The sequence below is a fragment of the Natator depressus genome, chromosome 26 (genome assembly GCF_965152275.1).
Source record: "Natator depressus isolate rNatDep1 chromosome 26, rNatDep2.hap1, whole genome shotgun sequence".
Taxonomy (NCBI): domain Eukaryota; kingdom Metazoa; phylum Chordata; order Testudines; family Cheloniidae; genus Natator; species Natator depressus.
In genome coordinates, this window is record NC_134259.1 from 11051198 (window position 1) to 11071793 (window position 20596).

General features: G+C 44.0%; 1 protein-coding gene and 1 pseudogene across 2 annotated transcripts in view; one reads left to right on the forward strand and one right to left on the reverse strand.

The window, feature by feature from the left end:
- Positions 1–4898: 4898 nt before the first annotated feature.
- On the forward strand, positions 4899–4984 carry LOC141978340 (U5 spliceosomal RNA; annotated as a pseudogene).
- Positions 4985–14154: 9170 nt separating this feature from the next.
- The window catches only part of LOC141978101 (pyroglutamylated RF-amide peptide receptor-like), an 85636-nt gene continuing 79194 nt past the window's right edge, over positions 14155–20596 (reverse strand). For both annotated transcript variants that reach the window (XM_074939951.1, XM_074939950.1), the window contains one exon: positions 14155–16942. In XM_074939951.1, coding sequence (XP_074796052.1) covers positions 16536–16942 — 407 coding nt within the window. In that variant the 3' untranslated portion in view covers positions 14155–16535. The remainder of the gene's footprint in view (positions 16943–20596) is intronic.

Below are 20596 nucleotides of genomic sequence, written 5' to 3' on the forward strand. Positions count from 1 at the left end.
ACGCCTGTTAAATTGACAAGCTCACACTGGGCTTTTGGATCAGATTTGGCGATTAGTTTCCTATTTAAAGATTTTTATTTCAGTAAATAAAAAGCTTTGCATATAAGAATGTAAGCATTGCAATAATATGTGGTGTACTTTGAAAAGACTATCAGCTGAATGGAAGCTAGAATCAGACCTACCGACTTGGAGTTTTTTTCTAGGAAATCTCGCTGATTCAAAGAAAACAGAAGATTTTTGTGACCTCCTCTACTTCTGAGGAAAGGTTTGCCTCAGCCTTCTTAAAAGGAATTCACCCAGGGATGATCATTATCAATAAAGGTTCCAGTATACTGATAAATAATGCCTGACAGCCAAAGGGCATGAGTGAAAAAGATCTGAGAGAATTAAAGATCTTCATAATCTTAGAAGATCAGTTGAATGTGTTGAACATGTTTGTGAAGGAAGGAACTTAACTCAAGGGCAATAGAAGAAAAATCACATTGTAAGACAAGAAAGATAATAGATCTGCATTGCAGCAAGTACCAAGTTATAAGTTATGGAGCAAAAAGTTTTTTTTAAAACCTTAAGCAAACTGCAGCTTTGAGATATTTTTAAATTTTCAATTAAGTAACTGGTTTTCTTGGCAAAAACTTAATTCCCAGCAATTTCCCCCCTTCTCCCTGTGATACAGTAATATGTAAAGAATCTTTTAATCTTCAAAGTACTTTGCAAATATAAAGTCATCTTCAAGACACCCCTGTGACGTACCATAGGTGAATATCCCAATTTTGCAGATGGGATATAGAGGCAGAAAAATAAAGTGAGTTGCCCAAGGCTGCAAAGCAATTTGTTGTTGGAAGCTGGATTAAAACCCAGGAGTTCCAGCTCCCAGCTGTCTGCTTTTATGTTGCCAGTCTCAACTATATTTAGTAATAAAACACGAGTAAATAAATTTTAAAAAATCCCTTTCAAATTCTCAAACTTTGACAAATGGTATAAATGGATAATGCCTAGATAAACCCTAGAGACTTAAGCTCTATTCATGACTCTGCCACTGACTCACAGGTTTCTTAAGTGCCATGTGCCTCAGTTTCCCCATCTCTAAAATATAGAGAGAACTACACATCTTTGTGAAAAGCTCTGTAAAGGGAGAAGCAGTGTAGCCAGGGGAGAGGGCCCTGGACTTGGATTCTCCTCCCAGTACTGCCACTGAACTGCATGACCTTGGTCAAGACGCTTCACCTCATTGTGCCTCAGTTTCCCCATTTGTAAAATGGGAATGAGGATTGCTCACTTGTAAAGTGCTTTGAGATTTATACATGGAAAATGCTATATAATAATTGACTGCATTGGCTATATGTGGATGGGCTAATGCTATGTATCATTACTTGCGATCTACCTAATATAAATGCTGAGTAGTTGTAATATGGTTACCTTTGCAGTCAAATGTACTTGCAAGATTTTCCAAACAAGACAGTCCTCCTTTAAAAGATAAAATTAAGCTTATTTTATTACTAGTGTTTGGTGCTTTGTTCCAGGACTGACCATTTTAACTTGAGAGACGAGGTGGGTGAGATAATATCTTTTATTGGATCAACCTCAGTTAGTGAGAGAGACAAGATTTTGAGCTTCCACAGAGCTCGTCTTCGGGTTTTAACTTGTTTCAGAGTAACAGCCGTGTTAGTCTGTATTCGCAAAAAGAAAAGGAGTACTTGTGGCACCTTAGAGACTAACCAATTTATTTGAGCATGAGCTTTCGTGAGCTACAGCTCACTTCATCGGATGAAGCACAGATGGGCGGTGTTGTCTGATCATATTGGTAGGAGAACAGCATGGGGTTTCCTTGTTCCTTAATTCCCAAACTATCTTGATGTAAAATCAGCTCAAAACTTCAGACAGACACTGCCCCTTTTACTTTTTTAAATAGAAAGCTGGTTAAGAAAAATCTGAAGAGATAAGTATCGACAATTGTGGACATAGGCTGAGGAAACGCTACGAAAAAAGTCCATCACTGAAGCTTTCAGCAAAAATGATTCTGTAGCCAGGAACGGAATGCCACAGTGAACCTCAGTGAGTTTAGGTACCTATCAAAGGTACTTATCTGGCCCTCAACACACAGTATCTCTGCACTTCATAGTCTTTAATGTATTTATCCTCACAACACCCCTGTGAGTGGGGAGCGCTAGAGATACAGCAAGATAAGTGACTTGCCAAGAGTCAACAACTGAGATCAGTCACAGGTATTGTGCCTTTCACTCCATACACAGTAACCACACATAATCTGGAGTTAATTTGCTGATAGCCAATGGTAGGCAAGACTAAGTATTGTACTGAGATGTATATTGTTTGTTAGGTGCAATGCATGCCTTGCAATTGCAAAAGATTCAGTCAAAGATATGGAGTTGCTTGTTACGGGTAAATTAGATGGTTTGCATGTAATAAGAGATTTGAACTTGAACTGAAGCTTAAACCAAACCAGGAAACTTCATGCTCTGAAAAGCAGATGCATAATAAAATCTGGAACCTACTGGTTGGTGGGAGCATGTGACAGTGACCCTGTCTGTGCCAGATCTGCAGAGAAAATGAGTCTGTTACAGCCCCCTCCCCCAGTTGGGGAATCTTGGCTCTTTAGCTCAAACTGTCCAGACTTTGGCCCTGTGTGCACCTAAAAATTAGATTGACCTAGCTACATTGCTCAAGGCTATGAAAAATTTCACATCCTCTGCGACACAGTTAAATTGATCTAACCCCGCTGTAGGTGCAGCTAGAGCGGCGGAATAATTCTTCTGTTGACCTAGCTGTCATCTCTCGGAGAGGTGGATTACCTACATGGATGGAAAAACCCCTTCCATTGATGTAGGAAGCATCGGCACTACAGTGGCATAGCTACTGCAGACCTCCAGAGTTGAAATCATACATAGCGTGTAGACATACTTATGCTTTAAGCTCTGCAGGTCTGCAGTTCAATCTCGACTGTACTAGTCAAGATGGCAGTCATCACACCTGCTTAATGAGACTGATTGAATAATGGTTTTTAACTAGAAAGATGCAAAAAACTGATTTTTAGTTCTCTGCCCCAACCCCCACAAAAAAAAAAAAAGAAAAAAAAAAAAGATGAAACAATCAATCCTTTCCAGGTGACCTGAAATGAAAAGTTTGTGGTTAACTGAAAAAGTAAAAGTTAAAAAAATATATATACACCTCTACCCCGATATAACGCGACTCGATATAACACGAATTCGGATATAATGAGGTAAAGCAGCACTCTGGGGGGTGGGCGGGGCTGCTCACTCGGGTGGATCAAAGCAAGTTCGATTTTACAGTTTCCCCTATAACGCGGTAAGATTTTTGGGCTCCCAAGGACAGCGTTATATTGGGGTAGAGGTGTATATGCGGGACGAAATGTTTTGTTTGACCAAACTGAAATATTTTGTTTTGTTTTTGAAGGTCTTTTACCTTTTAAAAAAATAAAATTTAAAGTGAAATTCAAAATAAAAAGTTATTTTGAATCAAAACATTTTGTTTCAAAAACATCAGAACAAAATATTTTGGTGTTTGGGATTTTTTTGTTTTTGTTTTTGTTTTCAACTGAAACAATTAGGTGAATTTTACACAAATTCACAAAATGTTTCTGTCAACACAAATCTGCCTTTTTTGGCAGAAAAAAAGTGGGGTCTGAAAATGTTGGCCCAGCTGAATTCTTAATTTAACCCTGACTTCTTCACTCTTTGCCGCATTGCTGAACAGCTATTCTGTATTAAAACTCATTCTACAGACAGCATTCTTTCCTTTTGCTATCACACATTCAAGGTTTAGTTTGCAAGTAAAACTGGATGGGATTTTTCGGTCAAATAGTAAATTTGCTGAAAAATGCCGTGTGAGAGTGAAAGTCCTAGGTTCAAACCATGGCAACCTTTGGCGAGGGTCAATACATTATGCTAGCAGAGCCGAGCCAATGCAGCTACTGAAGAGAGAGCTGGATTGCATTCTGGCTTGGGGGAACATAAGAACGGCCACACTGGGTCAGACCAATAGTACATCTAGCCCAGTATTCTCGTGGCTGGTGTCAGATGCTTCAGAGGGAATGAATAGAACAGGGCAATTAGTGAGTGATCCATCCCCTGTCATCCAGGAGACTCAGAGCATGGGGTTGCGTCTATGACCATCTTGGCTAATGGCCAAGCTAGGAATAGAACCCATGTTTCCTTAGTCCCAGTTCACTGCTCTTCCCACTAGCTCACTTTGCCTCCCACAAAAGATTTTTTCAAAAAATAAGCCGTGGGACCTATCCTCTGTTAATATAGCTAATTCCTTTTTGAACCCAGTGATACTTTTGGCCTTCACATCGTCCCCTGGCAATGAGTTCCACAGGTTGGCTGTGCATTGTGTGAAGAGCTTCCTTATGTTTGTTTTAAACCTGCCGCCTATTAAAATAATTACAAAAAATAGCAGCTACGTTCTAATTGCAGGCTCTTTGTTACTGGCGATGATGCTGGAGATGGAAAGAACACAGGCTGATTTTCACAGCCCAAAAGGAGCATGCAGCACTATGAATTAAGGGGGAAAATTATTGTGCAAGTCAGGCAAGTTTGATTAGGATTCCACCAACAGAAAATTGAAAGAGGAGGGACAAGTTAAAGTGCACTTTTAAAAATTGTTTGGATGGGGGATGACTGTACACCACTATAAAAGGGCTTAGTTACTTTAAAACCAACTCCCCAAGCTTTCCATTAACGGTGCATTTTCAAATGACAGCAGTTGACATGTTTGATCTATTCCCTGGTCTGTCTCTCTCTCTCTGCTTTTGCTGGATTTCAGTGGATAAACTGAATTCAGTTGGTAGGACGTCTTGCTGGGAAAGGTACTGTTTGTTCTCTTCATGCTGGGGGAGCAGATTACAAGCTTGAATGGTTTTCAGTCTCTGGTTTTTCTTCAGATTGCATAAATCTTTTGCCTTTTACTAAGGATTTCTGTGGAGAGGAACATTTATGAGTTTCCAGCTGGGGCCCTTAGGAGAATCAAAAGACCCTACAGCTACCTCTGTAATTTTAAGCTTCTCTAACTACTGACATCAAGAACAGAGGGATAAACTCCTCCGTCTTTTCCTGATTCAGTTATTCTTACTTTCTCCTGCTGAGGTCAAAAATATCAGTTTAATACTGGTCAAATTTGTTTAACAATGTACAGTGGCTATTTCAGAGCTTCCAGGCCATTCGTATTTGCAAGAGAGGTTTCAAGGACCATACCTGGTCCTCAGTAAACAAGGAATATAGAAATACAGGAATTACCAGACTGGATCATGTCTCTGACTGCCTGGGATAGCTTGGTAACTGTCACTGTTAATATATCCTACAGAAGAAGAAGAAACCTTACAGAAGGCATTTAAGGGAGAAAGTGCCTGCAAAGACCTGCAACGCCCCCTTAGTTAGAGGTTGAATCTGAAACCGAAGGGTTTATATACTTTCCAAGACACTAGTGATTTTTGTTTGGTTTGTTTTGAAATGTAATAAGATAAATTCAGTGTAGAGGGGAAATGTAACACCAATAAAATTTAATGGTCTAGGGAAAATTCCATAGCTTACAGTGCTGTTTAGAGATGGTTTCTTCCAAATTCTCCCTTGCTGCAGACATCAGGGATTTTGGTAGATCTCCCAGACTTGTGGAGTCTTCTACTGGCTTTTATTCTATGGGGGGTTGTCAAAAGGTGTTACAGTTCTCAAGACTCAAGTCTTCTGTTTATCCATGGGGTGGGTACGGACAGGCAAGTCTGGCAACTTTCCCCTCTGCAGCCCTACAGCTATGCCTCAAATCTGATGAGGAAGGATGACCTTAGGAGGGAAAAGTTGGCCTGATCACGTCTGCATTATATGCATATCTACACAGCACTGACAACCCTCCCAGTCTTTGTCCTCTCAAGGAAAAAGATATGTTCTTAATGTGAGTTAGCCAAAATCTTAGTGAAGATGAGGCATAAATGCATGATCTTTATCCCTTCTCCCTTGTGAAGTAAGATTTTAAAACAAACCTTTAGCAACTTGTAGTTTATAAATTACTAAAAGGTTGCCTGGAAGCTTATGTGAAATTAATTCACACCTTTCCCAGGATGCTGGCACAACACTTCTTAATGCACTAACTTCCTAGATAACGAGGAGTCTGGTGGCACCTTAAAATAAATGGATAACAGATAACAGATTTATTTATGAAGAGCTCTCTTCATGTGCCAATATATATTTATGCCTGTTTCTGTAATTTTCACTCCATGCATATGAAGAAGTGGGTTTTTTTACCCACAAAAGCTTATGCCCAAATAAATCTGTTAGTCTTTAAGGTGCCACCAGACTCCTCGTTTTTTTTGTGGATACAGACTAACACGCTACCCCTCCGATACTTAATCTCCTAGATGCGGCAAAGGATTGAAAGCAGCAAGGGTCTTCGGCTCCATCATAAATGTTTAAAGAGATGAGGCATACAAACAGCATGCGTTATCATGGCGGGAAACCTCTGCGGAGAACTAATAGATGTCAACCTGCAATTGACTTCAGTGGAAAGACTCCATGATAAGCAAAAAGCAGCTCTGCCCCATTACGAACATGGAGTGAATTCTCCTTTGAAAACAGGAGGGGAGGATTCATTAGTGGATTTAGTATTTATGCAAATTAAACTCCTTCAAGGGCTCTGTGTGAGGCCACGTCAGCCAATTCCCTGCTTCCTCATTCCCTGTTACCTACCTGTTCTGCTTTTATAACATTAGTTAACGTAAGATTAGGAAAAGTTTATAGAAAAATATCATTGTATTGCTTGCCCTGTTGCTAGTTCTATCTAGTTGAGTGAAAGAATCACCATTGATTCTATGCATAAAACTGCAGGTGTTAAGAAGTCAATATCTTCATTGCTATTTTATAAGTCTTTGGAGTCCCATAATCCCTAAGTCCTGTTCCTAGGGCTGGTCTCCAAAAGCATGAAGCAGAAGAGGAATGACTTCTAAATTACTCTAGGGCCAGATGTAGAATCCAGGCGGTGTCATTTTCAGAACTTTGGAACAACCAGAGAAGAAGGCCTGTTCCAGAGAATCCATCCTAAATCTTCCATGAGAATTCATCAAGTTGAATTTTTGCTCACTACTTCCCAAGACTGAATTTGAGCCATCAACCTAGATGTGAAAGATTCTAGAGCCCCCTTACCTAGCTGCTGAGCCAGCTAGCCCCTCCTTAACAATTTGTTCCTCCTTTGTTTTCAGCACAAACAAATCAAGATAGCCCCCCGCCACCTTACTGAGGTGTTAAATGCTACACCAAACCTGCACTTAACTGTTTCTAGGAACGTACACATGGCACATTTTCTGCATTGCCTGTAACTGGAAAATTACCCAGCTGATGGTAAAATAAAGGGAAACAGGGCAAGAGTCATTCCTGTAGACGCAGGAAATTAACCACTTTTTATTACCCTACTTGCAGATGCTCAATTGAAACCTCCCCATCTGATGATTCAGGCTTTGGGGTAAACAAGGCTTTTGGTGAGCAAGAAAGTAAAAAACAAAAACAATTGGGAATAGATTCTATTAAATGGCAACATAAAATACGAAGTGCATCTTAGGTAATAAGATGCAAGGCGCTGTGATGAGAGCTAGCTAGGCAAATATATCAGGGACAATGGGTCGATCCGCTGTTCCTCTGCACAGATCCATTTCAGCCTGGTTCTTTCTTGCACTTCACCTTGTGTGATCACTTATGCCACTGCAAAGTTGCGGGGGAAGATGCTACCATACTCATCAGGTGGCACTTCACCCATTTGGCACTGGTGTAAACAAGTGCACTAGCTACAGGGCGGTGGAGATTGATGCCCACTGGTTCCCATTCCCCTCTGCTTTGTGCCTGGGATAGTCATTCACACTGGTGCAAAGGGGGTGTGCAACTCTCCCAAATCGCAATGAGAGGGCACCAATTGTGAGCTGTACCTGAACTGATCTTGGTGTCACTTGAGTGTGGGGGAGCAAATCTGGCTATATTTACCATCTTTGAGAAACCTAGACTCTGGAGCAGACCAGAGACCAGTCCAAGCCTCAGTGTAAGAGGAGAACAAGGGTAGGGTTAGGTATCTTCCCCACAACACATCCTTCCAGCCAAGCTTTCGGTAACATCCCCTCCTCTCCCACCTTTTCAAATGCTTATTTTTTTTTTCTTTTCTTAAAAGGTCAGCGCCAGCAGCCCAACTTTCCTGAGCAACCCTACAATAACACACCTGGGAGCACAGCAGAAAGGAGAACATTCTGCTTGGTAAGGGCAGATTTTTGGTTCCCATCTATTCTGAAACATATCTTTTCCCTCTGTCCCTGTCCATTGGAGGGGAAACTTCCTGGTCAAAGCCCAGGATGCCAGGCAGCGTAGAGGGAGTCCCTGGGTTTCCAGAGCCACCATGGGAGGCCGTTTCCCCCCCAGTGTCTATTGAGTTTGTGATCAGAACAGCAGCTCATTCCACAGGGCAGAGGCCCCACAGAACCATTTAAGGGACACTCTTGCACCATTCTCCTTCCCTCAGGCCCTTTCTGGTGGGTTCCCCCATGTGGAGGGACCAACCCGGACCACAGCGATGATACCGAATACAGCACTCAACGAGCCAGACCACGTGGGTAGGTCTACACTGCCACTTGGAGCGAGTCTGGCTATGTGGGCGGACAGACACAACTCAAGCCCTGCTTGCGTATCGTTCTAAAAATAGCAGTGTGGATGTTGCTGCTCGGGCAGGAACATGGGCTCTCAAGCGTAGGAGGTCAGGGGGGCTCGAGAGCCCGAGCTGCAGCATCCATGCTGTTATTTTTAGTGTGCCAGCTCGAGCAACACTCATTTCCAGCTGCAGCGCCAGTATAGACATACCCTGTGTCATGAAATGGCCCCTCGACACTGCTGTTGTTGTATAAAGGGGCTGCAAAAGAGAGCTCACATTGACCATGCAGAATAGTCCCCCCAGTAGGGGCAGGTAGATGGCCGTGCAACTTTCCCTGTCCCGGCTCCTGGCTGCAGGGCGTGACTGGGAATAGCAGGACGGGGTGTGGTCAGGGTGTGCTAGCTGAGAATTTTTCAATGTTTTCGATCAAAAAAAAAAAAAAGCCAATTCATCGAAAGGGATACTTTTCTTGGGCGAGGGTGGACGCTGATGAATTTTCCATTTTGGAAAATTGTTAGAAGCCGTGGAAACATCGCATTTTGACGCTTTTGAAAGGAAACGTTCTGTTTTGGGTTCAAAATGGCCTTTGGTTTAGAAACAGAAGTTTCTTTATAGTAAAAAGAAATGTAAAAGGTCCGAATCAAAATGAAGCCTTTCAAAATGCGGGAATGAAATATTTTGACAGATCTGAAAAAAACCAACAGATTTTCACTTCACAGAATTTTGGTTTGAGGGGGTGGGGGAGAGTGGGAAACATTTTTGAAACCTTGAAAATGTTTCTGGGATGGGAAAACCATTTCCTGACTGGCTCTAGGGCTGTGCTCCAGAATTGTGCCTGTCAGGCAGTCATGCAAAACCCGTGTAGCTGAGAGCTGCTCTAGGGGCTGGGTACAGAAGTAGGGAGGCACAAAGGTGGCTTAAAAGGTACCAGTTTCCCACTCTTTCCCATGTCCCACATTGGATAAAAAGAATGCACCATCTGGCCTAGTGTCCTTAAAATGCAAAAAATCTCCTCATAAGTAGGGTTACTAGATAGCAACTGTGAAAAAACGGGACAGGGGGTCGGGGGTAAGAGGCATCTATATAAGCAAAAGTCCCAAAAAACAGAACTGTCCCTTTAAAAATGGGATGGATGGTCACCCTACTTGTAAGTCAAGCTGCTCCATTCCTGAATATTCATTTTATATACACAGAAGGTGTTGTGGTGTCCTCAGAGCAGTGAAATAGACAAGAGCTACTGAAAAGGATCATAAGTCAGAGGTCCTAATGTGCTGTTGTGTTTTTAAGGCTGTCAAGATTCTGTGGCTTATTTTAGAGTCTCAAAAGGTCAATCTATTGTAGTAATGCTGGGAGAGGCTGCTATTGACAAAAAAGAATGGACGCGAAGCAGGTGGAAACTATTGACATAATGGAAGGAGAGAGTCCTTTCAGAAAGACTGGACCGCAGGGCATTCCACATGCCATTAAAACCATTAAATGAAAACAGCAGGGAGGGGGAAAAAATTGTTGGACATAATCATCCTGATTTTATCGTGTTATAGACAAACAGAAAAGTATCGTCATGCTGAGTGGTGGGTCTCACTTCACTCGGCCAATGATACCTCGGTTACTAGGATTAATATCTGGTGTTAAAGATGGCCAATCATCCTATCTGATGTCCATAAAAAGAGGGATTTGATTTTTGAATGGAAAGGACAGTGGCTACTGAGGAAAGTTCTTCTGCTAATCATTGTGGGGTCAGGATTGCTACCCCTACCAATGCAAAGGATTAATGCACACATGGGAACAGACTTAATCCTGCATTGGCAGGGGGATAGAGATGATGACACCCTATGATAGCGGGGTGCTCTCTGTCTGTGGATGCAGAATTTAAAAATACATCACCTTTAGGTTCTTGTTTTCCATGTTGCAAAAAGTCCTAACGGAAACCCTGTTAACTAAGATCAGTGCAGCTTTACCCAGAAGAGGAACTGGTAGAACAGTTTATACAAATGCAGTATGAAAGGATTCCTTTCTGATGTGTTTCTGTAGTGCCTATCACTGTGCTTTGGTAATTGTGACCCGCATCTCATAGGGGCACCTGTGATGAAATTCACACCTGTGCCAGTACAAAGCCAATGCACCACTTAGGCCCATTTTTGAGGGCTTAAGTGGAATTTCATGGGCCTTGTGCTGGCTCTTTGCACAGGAGTGAATTCAACCCGAAGAGATTCTACTGTAACACAATAGGCAGCAATCTAAGCAAGAAATGGCAGCTCTCTCACTTGTGATGAAACCTGGAAAATCAGTGAAGAGTGAAGGACTGGGTTGGCTCAGTGTAAAAATGAGTTGGCTTTTGCAGACTCTTTGCTGAACATGGAAAAGAATTCACTCTGTGAGGGGACGGGTTGGCAGTGGAGAGCTGCAGGAGCTTGCTCATACTTTGGGTTTGCAGCAGGCAAAAGCAGGCACGAGGATTTAGTAGTTCTCTTCATTCCCCGGGAGGTATAGAGCGCATTCATTACCTGTACAAGCTGGCAGGCTGCACAATGGAAAGCTGACACTACAGCTGGCAGGGGGTCAAACTCGTATTCCTTCCAGTTGTAGTTTTCCTGACACAGAGAGAGCTAACCGGAGGAGTTGTCTCACATCTAAAATTTTAAAAGCCAGCCCTGGTTCTCCTCTCCGTTAGACGTGGGTAACTCCATTGACTTAAATGGAGTTACTACTGATTTACACGTGTAAGTGAGAGGAGAATCTGGCCCTGTGTTGACGCCTTAATGCCATTAGGATGTCCGTTCAGCACCCAGTTCTGAAGATCAGCAGCACCAGAACCAGGAGATGAAAATTCTATTTTGGTGTGTTCCATCCTGGCAGTTAGGGAATGGACGCGAACACGGGAGCTTGAGAACATGGGAAGGTAAACCAGAAAAACAATGCCATCCCCCGCCCCACTCCCCCCCCCCCCCAAAAGAAAACCCAACCAAAACAAACCACTCCACTGCACAAGCAATTCTGAGCGAAATGAGACAGAAAGAGAATGAACTTCACATTACAGAGGTTAGTCGCGTCGCTTAACCACTACTGGAAAGTGCTCTGATACTCTGGTAATGAGGGCAGTCCAATCACTGATGTAGAATAGCCTTAGCGGCAGGTAATAGTCCAGAACTCTGAACTTGTGGAACAAAGCCAATGGGCTTTCTTCTCCTGTAGATACTGGACCCTGGTGCTGTTTACCACACTCACTAACATCACCCCAATTCTAATTTGTGTTCGTGCTCCCAGACGACAAAACCTCAGTGTGTAGCATGTTCTTAGTACAGGAGCTCAGATTGTGTGTGGCCTCTGCATAGTTATAGAGCAGCAGAGGGATAAAGCAAGAACTTTCCATCCTTGCTTTAATGCCAGCTTCCCTCGCAGTGGGAACAAAACAAGCATTTTTATAGGCAAACCAAATGGAAGGTGGGGCTTGTGACTAAGGTGCTGGACTGGGACCAGGAGACCCAGGATTCAATTCCCAGCTCTGCAGCAGGCTTCCTTGGCCAAGTCACTGTCTCCCTGTGCCTTGGTTCCCACATCTGTACAATGGGGCTATTAATACTCCCTTTCTTACTTAACATTTAATGCCTCAAGGTCACAGCCACCATTGTAGTAGGTGCTATATGAACAGATAGTAAATGACAATCCCTGCCCCTAGGAGTCGATACATCTTTGTCTGTCTTGCCTACACTGTAAACTCTTTGGGACAGGGACTCTCTCTCGCTGCGGGTATGTCTACACTGAAATCACTTGATAAGGGCTCACTTGGGCACTGGTGGAGCAGTGAAGTTGTGGCAGTGTGGGTGGGGCTAGCAACCCATGTAATTACCCAGGGATGGAGGTAGGCTTGTACAGCTCGTGCTGAAGCCCAAGATGCTGTGGCTTCACTCCAGGTCAAAGCTAGTTCGGGTGTGTCTGTCTGACATCCTGTGATTGCAGTGTAGACATACCCCGATGTGTCTGTGCAATGCCTGGCACAATGGGGTCCCAAGCTCATTTGGGGTCTATAATTGCTATCATAATACAGATATAACCTTGGGTGTGCATATTGATATGGGCATCTATATGAGACAATAGGGCTTTGCGCTGAATCAGGAACAGTTAATATTTTCCAGTACAGTCGTGATTTGTAACCACTGAGGATAGCTGCTAGTGTTCTGTTTTGCTGGGGCATCTAAGGGCTACTTAATATAGATAAGAAACAGATGATTCTTCTCGAACTTTTTGTTGCTTGAAAATGGTGTGAATTCAGTGCTGCAGAATAGCGCTGGCTTGGGAGACCTGGGGACAATGTGTTTACACTGCAATAAAAGACCTGTGGCTGGTCTGGATCAGCTGTCTGGGGCTTGGGCTGTGGGGTTATAAAACTGCAGTGTAGATGTTTGAGCTCAGACTGGGGTTGGTCCTGCTTTGAGCCAGGGGTTGGACTAGATGAACCTCCGGAGGTCTCTTCCAACCCCAATCTTCTATGATTCTGTGGTGTCTGGACTCTGAGACACCATGACGGGGAAGGGTCCCGGAGCCTGGGATCCAACCCAAAGTCACTGCAATTGTCTCGTCCTGCAGCTGGAGCCCTGCAAGCTAGAGTCAGCTGCCCCAGGCCAAACGCAGCGGTGTTGCAGGTCTTTTCGAGCAGCGTAGATGTACCCCACGTCTTCTGTTTATCCAGACAACAGGTAGCAGAAGTGCAAACTGCTGATGTGCCTGTAACTGTAAGTAGCTAGATTTCTAAGGCTGCTAACACAAGGACCAATTCGTGCCGCTCGCAGCAGTGTAGCTGTTGCTACTTGTCTGTGCTGGGAAGCAGCTTGAGAGAGACAGGGCCAGTTGCAGGGGTCCTGGGCAATGGATATTTTGGCATCTTCCTTGCAAAAGCATGAGGAAAAAGAAGGTTCAGCAGTGCATGCATAATAAACTCTGTCCTGCCAGCCTGAGTGTTAGATCTCTCGGGAGCACCAGTAAACAGAGTACAAATACACATGACTAACCTTAGAGGTAGGTGAGCGCTCTACTATTTTCTCTATTCCTTTCCCTCACCTTCTCCTCCCCGCCACTTCTCTCTGTTCTATTCTCTCTTCTTCCAGTTTCTTTTTAACTCCCTCCTTATTTTGTTCTGTCTCTGTTCTTTTTTCCCCATCCACCTCCGTCTTCCTTTGGATCTGCTGTGTTCATGGCATACAAAACAGAGGAGATAGATAAAAAATACTTCTGTTGGAAGCTTGCAGTGTAACACTACTTTATTTCTTATAATTCAGAGTGATGTTTGCAGTGTTGTTGTCGCTGTGTCAGTCCCAGGATATGAGAGAGATGAGCTCTGTGCAGCTTGAAAGCTTGTCTCTTTCTCCAACAGAAACTAGTCCACTAAAAGATATCACCTCACCCATCCTGTCTCAATTCAGAACGATTACACACAACCACCCAAAACAGAGAGAAACGAAGCAGGCTGCTCCTTAAAACAGAGAGGCAAAACTTACCCCACCCTACTGTAGGCTGCCTGTCTTCTGAATGCATTCTGATCACAGGCTTCCCTCCATAGCCTCTGCCTGCAAGCAGGACCAGGAAGAAACCTTGAGAATTGTTTTCCTTCTCTTGAGTCTGAGTCTAGGCCCACTGTGGCCATGCAGTGGGTTTTTTATTGCAGTGTAGATGTATCCTAAATGGGAGCTGAGCTCGTGAAAGTCTGGCCCAAAGGAGACAGCAGGAAAAGCAGCTACCAAGAGGGTGTAAGAAGATGGGAGTTAAAGTAGGGCATTTCCTACTTCGACATCCACCTTCTTCTGGCCCCTTGTGGTAGCAGCTCCCCACCCTAACGTGGCCTAATCCACCTCTAATTTTACACCTTACCTCTGAATATATATTTACTTACTGTAAGTTCTTTGGGGGAGGGACCACCTTTTTGTTCTGTGTTTGTACAGCGCCTCGCACAGTGGGGTCCTGGTCCATGACTGGGATTCCTAGCTACTACCACAGTACATATAATATTTATATTCAGAATCCATACTGGATTTTTTCTCTGATTTTTTTTTTTAATGATTCTTTCCTAAGTGAAAGTTCCTTGTGAAGGGGTGAGGTAGCAAAGACCGTTCCTTGACATCCATCATTTTAAATGTCCCGTACACTCTGTGTTTCACTTCCTCCTTCCATAACCCCCCCCCCACCGTAAAATCGGGGAAATTACACTGATGCACCTCTGTAAAGTGCTTTGAGATCTACCCATGAAATAGTCTACATGGCTGGTGCTGGTGTTCTCAGTCAACGGTTTATTCTCCAAACGTATAACTGACGTAGAACCCAGAGTCGCAATTGACCTAACAACAACAACAACAACAAAAGCTTCAAAGATGTGTAGACTTTTGCTTCAGGGGCCCATGCCATGTAGATTTCAAAAGCAAATTTTTCTTATTGGAAAGAAAAGGCTTTACAACAGAAGCATGGATGCTAGTGAATTTTCACAGTAAGGAAAATATCTCAATACACTTAACCCACCTCAAACCAGTAATTACAATGTAGCATTGCTAGGCAGGCACATTATTGACTGTAGAGTATGCAGGCAAGTGCAACAGCAATATGCACTAGAAGAGTAGCTTCTGGTATAAAACAGACATCAGCCTTTCCTCCCTGCACATGATGAATGTCTGTGCTGATGCGGCAAGCTGGTCATTCCCTGTTGTTTCAGAACAGCCTCACGGGCATTCAGAATTAGTCTGCTTTCATCCAGGTGGCAATGAGGAATAACTTCACTGAAGTCAATGGGGCAACATCTGTACAGCTGGTCAGGAATTTTCAGCCAAAACCTTCTTTTTGTTTGAAAATGCTGATTCGTCAAAACTGAAGCAGCGCACGGGAAAGGATCGCTGCTGAGGAATCTCCCGTTTCAAAACATTTGTGAATTGTATTTCCCAAACGGTTGGAAAAGAGGTCAAAACAGGACTTGCCAACCATTTTGGAAACACATTTTCTGTTCAAAAAGGCTTTTTTTTGTGCATGTAAAATTTTAGTTAGATTTGGTATTAATTAAATCATGAAGTATTATTCTTGTTAGAAAAAAAGATCAAGACAAAATATTTCAACAGTTCCTGAATTTTAGATTTTTTTGATTCATGAAAATTTCGGAGATTTTGACTTTTTGGGATGGGAAAAAAAATTTGAAATCTCCAAAAACACTCCTGGGCTGGAGAAACCGTTTCCTTCCCAGCTCCTCACACAGATCTGACACCAGTATATGAGCAGCAGCAGCAGGCTCCGTGGGATGCAACATTGTTTTGTCAGCTCAGGCAGCTGATAGCAGCATGGACTCTTGAGCAAAGTCCATGAAAGAGGCCCTGTGCACAGAGCATGCTGTCTAACCCCCATCCCCATGTCTGAGAGTCAGGCGAGAGCAGACAGTTCCTTAAATTAGGTTTCCATGGTTCATGCATTTCCAGCTTCTAATTTACGGGGGTGCGCGTCTGATCCTGTAAGGTGCAAAGCACCTTCAACACCTACTGGAGACAAGGGGGCTGTTGGTTCAACCCCAATTAACCTGATTTGTTTGGGGTTGGATGGAACCATCAGCTCAAGAGGGAAGATGAATAAAATAGCAATAATTAAAAAAGGAACATTCTACCACCCTCTCTCCCCATCCCTTTGGAAAACTGGCAGCCTTTTGTCCTCTGAAACTCATCCATACCTGGTCCCATATTCCATGGGTTGCATTTGAGATGGAGACTTGGGCAGTTGGAAATTAGAGTGAAATATAGAAACCAATGACGAAAGAGAACACTGGAAATATTAAAGCACTCAATGTGGCTTGTTTTCATTAAAGTGGATACTGCTCCCTAAAGCAAAGTTATTTTGATCCATGAAGCACAGTGTGTACTTGAAGTCAGCAGCAATCATGCTGACTGTCCATTGGGCAGTATCTGCTTATGGGTGGTCACCATGGGGTAGGTAATGACCGCCACTGAAAGCACTGACTCCAGCTTTGCGGATGGCACCTGCTCACAGAGTCTCAGTTCCAGGTTCTCTGCACTCAGGTGGCTGTGCAAGCTTCTGCCCTCCTTCCTGATGCCACAGTTTGAGGGTCCCATTTTGGCCCTTTCCAGCTGCTGGCTCTCCTGCTTGTCGGCTGGCTCGGGGCTCCGCAAACTGCAGAAGAGAATAGCCACGAAGCTCTTCTTGAAGTTCTCATTCATAAAAGTGTAGACCACGGGGTTATTGAAAGAGTTAAAGAACCCGACGGCCTGGACGATGGCAAAGATTATCTTTACGGTGACATCATCGTAGCTTTCCTCCAGGTTATCTGGGGAGCAAGGGAATGGATTAGAAAGAACCAACCAGAGGGTCTTACCTATTAGACCCACATCTTTCTGTTTGCTACACTATGTGCTCCCTTGCCTTATCATTCACCAGCCTCCTCTCCAGTCCTTCAACATGCTCCCACTGCAACTAGGTTGAAGCTCACCCCTGAGCATGAGGCCTATGCCGCTCTTACAGACAGGACTTAAGTGGTTGCAAAGGCCTCTTCACTGGGGTGAATTTCACCTGCAGTGAGGCAACCTGCTCTGCAGCACCTGCGATCTGGAATAGCCATTCGACCTCTCTCCAGTTCATCCCTTTTCAAATCTTACCCCCCTGTGACTACCTCTCTCCCCAATTCATAGAATCATAGCAGATTAGGGCTGGAATAGACCTCAGGAGGTCATCTAGTCCAACCCCCTGCTCAAGGCAGGACCAATCCCCAAATAAATCATCCCAGCCAGGGCTTTGTCAAGATGGGCCTTAAAAACCTCTAAGGATGGAGATTCCACCACCTCCCTATGGAACCCATTCCAGTACTTCACCACCCTCCTAGTGAAAGAGTTTTTCCTAATATCCAACCTAGACCTCCCCCACTGCAACTTGAGACCATTGCTTCTTGTTCTGCCATCTGCCACCACTGAGAACAGCCGAGCTCCATCCTCTTTGGAACCCCCTTTCAGGTAGTTGAAGGCTGCTAACAAATCCCCGCTCACTCTTCTCTTCTGCAGACTAAACAATCCCAGTTCCCTCAGCCTCTCCTCATAAATCATGTGCCCCAGCTCCCTAATCATTTTCATTGCCCTATGCTTGACTCTCTCCAATTTGTCCACATCCCTTCTGTAGTGGGGGGGACCAAAACTGGACACAGTACTCCAGGTGTGGCCTTACCACTGCCGAATAGAGGGGAATAATCACTTCCCTCCATCTGCTGGCAATGCTCCTACTAATGCAGCCCAATATGCCGTTAGCCTTCTAGGCAACAAGGGCACACTGCTGACTCATATCCAGCTTCTCATCCACTGTAATCCCCAGGTCCTTCTCTGAAGAACTGCTGCTTAGCCAGTCGGTCCCCAGCCCGTAGCGGTGCATGGGATTCTTCTGTCCCAAGTGCAGGACTCTGCACTTGTCCTTGTTGAACCTCATCCGATTTCTTTTGGCCCAATCTTCCAATTTGTCTAGGTCACTCTGGACCCTATCCTTACCTTCCAGCATATCTACCTCTCCCCTCAGCTTAGTGTCATCCATGAACTTGCTGAGGGTGCAATCCATCCCATCCTCCAGATCATTAATGAAGAAGTTGAACAAAAACAGCCCCAGGACCAACCCTTGGGGCACTCCGCTTCATACTGGCTGCCAACTAGACATCGAGCCATTGATCACTACCCAACGATCTAGCCAACTTTCTATCCATCTTATAGTCCATTCATCTAATCCATACTTCTTTAATTTGCTGGCAAGAATACTGTCACGAATCCTCTTCCTTTCCCCCATTGCTGCTCTTATTTATGCCTGCAGCTGTGCTATAATTTCAGCATTTTGATTCGAGCTAGTTGGTAAATATCTTCCCTGCACCAGTGGAATTTTTTTTTAAATAGTTCTTTGTCAACATTTTTCACAGAAAATTGACAGGTTTTTTTTTTTTTTTTTTGGTGACCAATTGAAAACTGAAATATTTCAGCCCCGAATTTGAAATGTCACCGTGGTGCCTCCTGGGAGTTGTAGTTCAGGTGGCTCATGATCCCCTTCTCCTCTAGAGGCTGGCCTACATCGCCCATGATGCACCATGGTCTCCTCTTGGTGAGGGGAGGTGAGGAACCATGGGAAATGAAATCGAGCGGGAACGCGTGTCTCACGGAGGAAAATGCGAGCAGGGGGCACTGGAGTTGGGCTTTGGGAGAGCATTCTGTTTTCTGACAAAAAGTTGCAATTTGCCATGGGGGAGCAGACACTTTTCATGAAACAACTTTGTTTAGTCAGAAACCCACCTGTCTGCTGAAAACTAGGTTTGTTGCCAAACTTTTGGCCAGCCCTAACTTTCATGTAGTTTTTAGGTGAGGTGGTGTACAAAACAAGGACTAGAGCCCTTACAAGTATGTGTTGTCCCATTGACACGGTCTGAGCTTCTCATTTGAGTAAAGGTTTACAGGATCAGGCCCTATGTTTGTACCGTGCTGAGGTGAGGAATGCTGGTATTTGGAGAGAACTGGGAAACTGACCATAGGCCCAGCCAAATACATTGAGGGCTAAATTGGGGAAATGTTGCTGTTTTCCCCCCCCTTGATCACAACACTACTTGCATCACCACTGGAGTTTCCAGGGAGTGTTTATGGCAGGGCTGTTAAGAGCTGGCCTATGCCCTGCTGAAGTCCCACTGAATCCCTCAAAATAGGACCGTGCTGCCTGTCTGCATAGTGTTAATTTCACCCCAAATCATCTCCACAACACCCCACGTACAATGGGAAAATGGTATCACAATATTACAGCTGGAGAAAATGAGGCAGAGAAGTTGCAGAACTCGACTAGGGCTATGCAGTGAATCGGTGGCAGAGCTAGTATTAGGCTGCAGGAGACTCCCTAGCTTCCATCTCTAAGTTCAAGCCACTTTTTCAAGTAACTTTAATAGCACAGCATGCATGGGTATTGTTACAAAACCACCCATCGCTGCCTTGCCGCCACAGACTGACTAATGTGCCTGAATAAATTTTTTTACATATGGAGATGGGCTGCATTTATGAACTGGAATGGCTTTTGTGTAACAGAGGCTGTCAGTTGACATGCTGATCATTCATGTGTGGAGTGAGACCTTGTTGAGTTGGCAGGATTTTGAGGAGCCGTCTACGCTCACATTGCACTAATCAGTGAATTATATACTGTACTGAGGCAAGGATGCCTCTTTTGCCGGCTATTTGAGAATCTTCTCTTTTATAATCAACATCCCCAAGGGGATGGAAGGAGAACTCAGCTGGGCATGCAGGAAGACAAATTCTGCAAATACTAGGCCAGTTCCTCCTCTCATGGCATAGCTGCATTGTCTTCAATGAAGATACACTGATTTACACCATCTGGCTCGTTGTCCTGTGATTTACTGCTTTCAATTACTTGTAAACCTGGGCCAGATTCAGATCTCATTCTCGTCAGCACAAAGCCAGAATAACGCCACTGATTGCAGGGGTGTGGGGGGAGGAAATTACTTTGGATTTAGGATGGTGGATCTGAGAGCAGAAATGATTCATCATATTCACTCATCTGCTGCATTCATTTCTTATGTTGAATTCTGCTGAGAAGCTAGAGTGTGTGGGTGTAATTGGTGTATTTAGTCCTTAGCCATAGCGTTGTTGTTGTTGTTTTTCAAGAGAGCAAAAAAGCCACTCTGGCTGGAGACCTCCCCTATAAAATAATTGGAGTTGGACCCAAGCTGTAAAATTTGGGTCTGGTTTGATCTTGGCTTCAGTGTATGGGTCCTGCCCATTATAGAAACTGAAACATTTGCAAATGGATTTAGATTTCAGCCTGCCCAAAGAGTGTAAGAATACCTGGAATTAGGTTTTCGGTTCAAGCTCATGTCTAAATACAAGGAATAATGCAGGCAACTCCAAAACAGTGGGTGCTTTTGGCTGTCCTCAAGGTCATATGCCAGGCAAAAACAAATGGATCA